Source organism: Malurus melanocephalus, unplaced genomic scaffold (assembly GCF_030028575.1).
Source record: "Malurus melanocephalus ecotype Western Australia unplaced genomic scaffold, MMel_1.1 scaffold_7404, whole genome shotgun sequence".
NCBI classification, from domain to species: domain Eukaryota; kingdom Metazoa; phylum Chordata; class Aves; order Passeriformes; family Maluridae; genus Malurus; species Malurus melanocephalus.
The window spans coordinates 1-1356 of NW_026630634.1; the positions used below are offsets into that span (position 1 = coordinate 1).

General features: G+C 60.6%; 1 protein-coding gene across 1 annotated transcript; it reads right to left on the reverse strand.

Annotated features, from left to right (window-relative positions):
• Window positions 1–4: 4 nt before the first annotated feature.
• On the reverse strand, window positions 5–851 carry LOC130588594 (single-stranded DNA-binding protein 4-like; the record flags this gene model as incomplete). Its single annotated transcript, XM_057389501.1, has 5 exons — window positions 761–851; window positions 610–655; window positions 368–403; window positions 209–263; window positions 5–79 (listed from the first exon to the last, which is right to left on the reverse strand). Coding segments are annotated over exons 1-5 (265 nt in total), but the record flags the coding sequence as incomplete, so codon positions are not given.
• Window positions 852–1356: the final 505 nt, after the last annotated feature.

Sequence of the window (1356 nt, forward strand, 5' to 3'; positions counted from 1 at the left end):
TCACTCACGTTGGGTCGGTTCCCCGCGGGTCCGATGGGGTTCATCATGGTGTACATGTTCTCACTGGAGTTGGTGGAGTCTGGGGGGACACGTGGGGGGTGAGGGTGGAACCCCCAAATCCAATTTACCCCCCAAATCCCATTCACAGCCCCAAATCCCACTCATCACCCCAAATCCCATTCACTCCCCAAACCCCGTCCCCTCTCACCTCCGGGGCTGGGCAGGATGGGGGTGCCGGGGGGACCACCGCCCCCAGGAGGGCCCTGGAAGGGAAAAGGAAGAAGGGAATTGGGTTGGGATTGGGATTGGGAGGTCACGGGGTCGCTGCATCCCCCCACCCCACCCCAAAGCGCACCCCGACACTCACCACGTAATTGCCAGGGGATGAGGAGGAGTAGGCGATCTGGGGGGACAAAGGGGGGTCACGGGGGGGCAGAACCCCCAAAACCCTCCCGGGGTATCACCACCAACCCCAAAAATCCCAAAACCCCCCTGAGATATCACCACCACCCCCCCAAATCCCAAAACCCCCCCGAGGTATCACCACCACCCCCCAAAATCCCAAAACCCACCCGGGGTATCACCAACCCCACAAATCCCAAAACTCACAGAGTTGGCGTTGGGGTTGGGCCAAGGCCCGCGGCCACCGGGACCCCTATAAGGGAATGGGGACAGTGAGGTGGGGTTCTGTTGGTTTTGGGATTTCCCCCAGCCTGGGGGTGTTTTGGGGGCGGTTTAGGGGGGGTTTTGGGGTTCTTACATGTTCATGGCAGGCATTCCGGGGCCGGCCAGCGAGCTGGGGGGAGGGCGCATCCCACTGCCGTAGCTCTGCCGGGGGAGAGGGGGGGGTCAGCGGGGATGGGACACCCCCAGAACTGTCCCCAATCCTATATCCCTGTCCCCATCCCCGTATCCCTGTCCCCATCCCCGTATCCCCATCCCCAATCCTATATCCCTGTCCCCATTCCTTTATCCCCATCCCCACCTCCCTATCCCTGTCCCCATCCCCGTATCCCCATCCCCAATCCTATATCCCTATCCCCATCCCTTTATCCCCATCCCCACCTCCCTATCCCCATCCCCACTCCCATCCCCGTCCTCATCCCCATCCACATCCTGACCCCATTTCCGTATCCCAATCCCTTTATCCCCCTCCATGTCCTTCAATCCCCATAACCCCACTCCTGTCCCCTTTTACCCATTCCAGTTCCTGTCCCCAGATCCTTGTCCCCCTGTCCCACCCGTGTCCCTGACCCCAACCCTAACCCGAACCCCAACCCCAACCCTAACCCTGTCCCTTCCTACTCTCTCATTCTCTCAGTATCCCACTCTCCCAGAACCCCATTACCCCATTAT